The sequence below is a fragment of the Petaurus breviceps genome, unplaced genomic scaffold (genome assembly GCF_028583685.1).
Source record: "Petaurus breviceps papuanus isolate PSGF00001 unplaced genomic scaffold, PetGlider_PUasm1.0 688, whole genome shotgun sequence".
In the NCBI taxonomy this organism is placed as follows: domain Eukaryota; kingdom Metazoa; phylum Chordata; class Mammalia; order Diprotodontia; family Petauridae; genus Petaurus; species Petaurus breviceps.
The window spans coordinates 5,992,180-5,996,411 of record NW_027186457.1 but is presented as its reverse complement, the minus strand read 5'-3'; the positions used below and the strand labels follow the sequence as shown (position 1 = coordinate 5,996,411).

The window sequence follows — 4,232 nt, the reverse complement described above, 5'->3', positions numbered from 1 at the left end:
CTTCCTTCCTTCCTTCCTTCCTTCCTTCCTTCCTTCCTTCCTTCCTTTCTTTCTCTCTTTCTCTCTCTCTCTTTCTTTCTTTCTTTCTTTCTTTCTTTCTTTCTTTCTTTCTTTCTTTCTTTCTTTCAGCCTTCCTTCCTTGTACATACATAGTATCCTCTTAATCAATGCTTGGTGAAAGCTTGCCCCAAAATAAAAAATATGAAAAGACACCACCCCTCCCACATTCTTTGCAGAAGTGGGGGTCCATGGGTATATATAATGAGATTGCACATAACTTAAAATTTTTTGGTACATTGATTAATTTTATGAAACTTCCCCCCTTTCTTTAAAAATTATTATTAATTTTTATTAATATTCCTATATTTCTTTCCCTCCTCATCTCTTTTTAATTCCCTTTTTTATCTTTCAAAATGCAGTTTAAGCACTACTTCTTACATGAGCTGATCCCCCAGATACTAGTGCCCTCTGGAGAGGGGAGGAAAGAAGGATACAGTGGGAAACATACATGATGTTAAAATAAAAAACAGGAATAAAAATTTATCTGAGAAAAAAATAAAAATTAATCTTTAGCTTCCTTCAAGGCTTAGCTAAGGTATCATCTTCCTGAACTCCCACAGCTCAAATTCTGAGGCTTCCTCTCTGCTTATACATGGCCTCTGCATGGAAAATGTGAACTTCTTGAAGGCAGGGATACCTTCTGCCTTTAGAGCCTCAGTATCTGACATATAGCAAATACTTGAGAAAAATTGATAGTTGCACTGAAAGAAGGCTTAGCTGAGCAGTGCCCAGAGCAGATGCTAATCACACCCTTAAACATGAAGTTCTAGGCTATTGTTACCCTATATTATTACAGTCAATAATAATTTTTAAAATCTCTCTCACTGATATTCTTGCCCTTCTTTGTTAACAGGTCCAAACAAACCCAGGACCAGGTGAAAACAAGGGTGGGCTTTCCTGTAAGCCTGACCATACAGGAGTTGACACCCCTCTCCAAGATTCCATCCAAACTCTAGTCTCTGCCAAAAGGACCACAGAACAAAGAAATTGGAGAAGCCAAACGGGCAGGTCAAAGCACAACTCCTCAGGGCCCCCTGACCTGGGAGGGGGCACTTTGCCATCCAGAAGCTCCTGTAGGACTCCCTGGACCAGTCCTTATTCATCCCACTCTGGCAGCCCATCAGCAACTTCCCAGTGGGATAGACCGTCTCCACATCTTGAATCTGCAGCCAGTATCAAAACACTCCATCAAGGAAACAGTTTTCAGAAGCCTGAGGCTGAGACTAATGTTGATACAGGGTTCACAGTAATCAATTCCGAGCTGAGGCAATCTTCTTTGAGAACATTTCCAAGGGATTTGCAAAGCAGCCTGCCTGCATCATGGACACCAAACTCTTTGTTAGCTATAACTGGCTCAAGAAATAAACCCTTCAAGGAGACAATCCATTCCCTGCCATTTGCTGGCCAAAGGGACAGTGGTGCAGGGAAGATAACCTCAGCATTTCACTCACCACAGATAGCCCCTGGAAATGACGAAGAAGAATTCTTTATATGATGTGAAACGATTGCCAGTTTCAGACTCTGAATCGAATCCATTGTTCTGGAAACTCAGCCCAACCCCAACACTAGTCAGCTTCTCTTGTACCTCTGGAGGTGTCTGGGTATTCCTCATGCCTACACCTGTGTACCTTTAATTTAAAAAAAAACTGTTAATGTTCCAAAGAAGCAAGGGACTGGTTTGGAAGTTTAACTTCCTTTGTAAGAAATTATAACCCAAAGCACAAGGAAAAAGAATAGCCATTGTTTTTCCCCAAGATGTGTACACAATATTTGAAACAGTTGTTTAGTGAGTCTCAGGGCATTTGTGTTGTGTGCTTATGAACAGAATATGTTATACAACTCATTAGGGTTTTAAATTTTGCTTTAGTGTTCACTGGAGTTGCCTAGTTTCTTCCAGAACTACATTAAATATTTACTCTTTACCATTTGCTAATTTCATAATGGTATTGGTTCCTACATACTTCCCATATCCTTTGGACTTCTGCCTTTGTTTCTGTTTTTGACCCATTAAAATACATAGTGCATTGGAAACTTCTAATTTCTTCTATCCACCCCCCCAATCTAATAATCAGATCATGATAAACTTATAGAAATCACTTAGAGAATCCAAATGGTGTTGTTGTTCAGTCATTTTTCAGTTGTATCCAACTCTTCATGACCCCAATTGGCTCTTTTTGGCAAAGATACTGGAGTGTGTTTGCCATTTCCTTCTCCAGCTCATTTTACAGATGAGGAAACTGAGGCACATAGGATTAAGTGACTTGCCCAAGGTCACACAGCTGTAAGTGTTTGAGGCCAGATGAAGATGAGTCTTCCTGACTCTAGTCCCAGCACTCTATCCACTGTACCAGCTGGCTGCCACTAGAGTACCCAAATGGGTCTCCACAAAGCCTTGTTTTTGTAAAGACAACAATGCTGCCTGCCAATAGCTGCTTAATTCATGTATGTTGCTTATTTGAGAGATCAAAAACAAAAGTAGGATGTATAATGTGTTCTTTTCCTAGTCAGCGCTGCTTCGGCCTGCTCCAGAAAGTCAAATTGCACTTGTTAGTAATCAGAGGGATATCTCATGTTTTTTTTGTAATTCGTAGATATACGGAATTTTCAGGGAGCCAGGCAACAACTACATAGTAAGTTCTGTTGTGTGTCAGGGATTGTGGCACAGAGGAAATGAAATGTCCCTGATCTCAAGTGGTTTCTAACCCAGTGGGAAAGGCAATCCATATTTACATAAAAGTACATCCAAAATAAATACAAAGTGTTTGGGGAGGGCACTAGTATCTGGGGGATCCGCTCATGTAGGAAGTAGTGCTTAAACTGCATTTTGAAAGATTAAAAAGGGAATTAAAAAGAGATGAGGAGGGAAAGAAATATAGGAATATAAAGATGGAAGAAACTACATTTATCCATACACTTAGGCTATCATTATGCAACTTTTAGTCTTAGAGAACTGCCTTGGACACTGAGAGTATAATCGACTTGCCCAAGGTAACACAGTCTGGTTATGTCAGAGGTAGGACCTGAAGGCAGGCTTTCCTGACTCTAGCTGGCTCCCTATCCATGACATCATGTTGCTTTTCAGTGACTGCTTTGGACTCTTCAAAAGGTAGTTAGCTTAGGTTAGTGGATGGAATTTCATGACTATATTAGGCCCTCTTTCTTTATTGTAATATGACATAAGTTTTATGGCCAGTGAAACCTCAGAACATTATGGTTTTCCCACCATGGTACATTTCTTCTATCAAAGATTGGGGAAAAATCACAAAACAAAACAAAAACCAACTTTAAGTCTGGAAACAAATTAATCAGCCTATAAAATGTTTGTTGTTTCTTCCCACACTTAGCAAGCCACAAAGCATTTGTTATTAGTACTCTTATCCTGCAGAGGCACTGTGCTAATGATAGGAATTGGGAACAGACCTATGATTTCCTTGGCATGGGGATCTCTTGGGTGAGGAAGCTCTCTCACCAATCCAGGTTGGCACTTTCCCTGCATTTAACAGGCCTACTCTTCAATTGCTGCCTAGAAAACATTGACAGCTTCAGTGACATGCCTGCATAGACCAGAAAAGGCACCTAGGTCTGCCTGCCTTCCAAGCCAGCTCCCTATCCACTATGCACACTGCCCCTCAGTGCTAATGATGTGGATTGCAAAAGTGACTTACTGCTTTTCCCCATCCTAATTTCTTTCAGGCCTAACAGGAGAACATTCTGGAGCTCCAAAGTCCATAGTTCTATGCTAATTTACATGGTTATTAGTTTTCATGGGTTTTAGAAACCAGGATACAAAAAGACTTTGCCTCAGCATAAAATCATCAGTCAAACTTGATTTTATGGGGAGCTTTCCACCTAAGAAAAATTCTGGGTGTGACACAGTAACTGAATGAAGTCAAATGCCATGCCACCCAAAAGGACATTGTCTATAGAGGAGAAGATTAGAATGGCAAAGGGAATTCTTCAAAGGACTTCAGAACCTCAATATTTGTCCTTAGGAAAATTAAAACTGGAGGAAATATGACAATCAACAGAGCAGCCTGGGAATCAGGAAACTAGAGTTCAAATCTTGACCAGTTGGGAGGCCAAGGACAACCTCTCTAGGTATCACTTTCCTCAACTCTAAATTAAGATGATTGGACTAGTTGATCATTAAGGCTTCTTGTGGCTCTAAAGTT

At 40.4% G+C, this 4,232-nt stretch overlaps 1 protein-coding gene across 2 annotated transcripts in view; it reads left to right on the top strand.

Annotated features, from left to right (window-relative positions):
* The window catches only part of FAM124B (family with sequence similarity 124 member B), a 43,271-nt gene extending 41,106 nt beyond the window's left edge, over window positions 1-2,165 (top strand). For both annotated transcript variants that reach the window (XM_069104538.1, XM_069104539.1), the window contains one exon: window positions 914-2,165. In XM_069104538.1, coding sequence (XP_068960639.1) covers window positions 914-1,555 — 642 coding nt within the window. In that variant the 3' untranslated portion in view covers window positions 1,556-2,165. The remainder of the gene's footprint in view (window positions 1-913) is intronic.
* The last annotated feature ends 2,067 nt before the right edge of the window (window positions 2,166-4,232 follow it).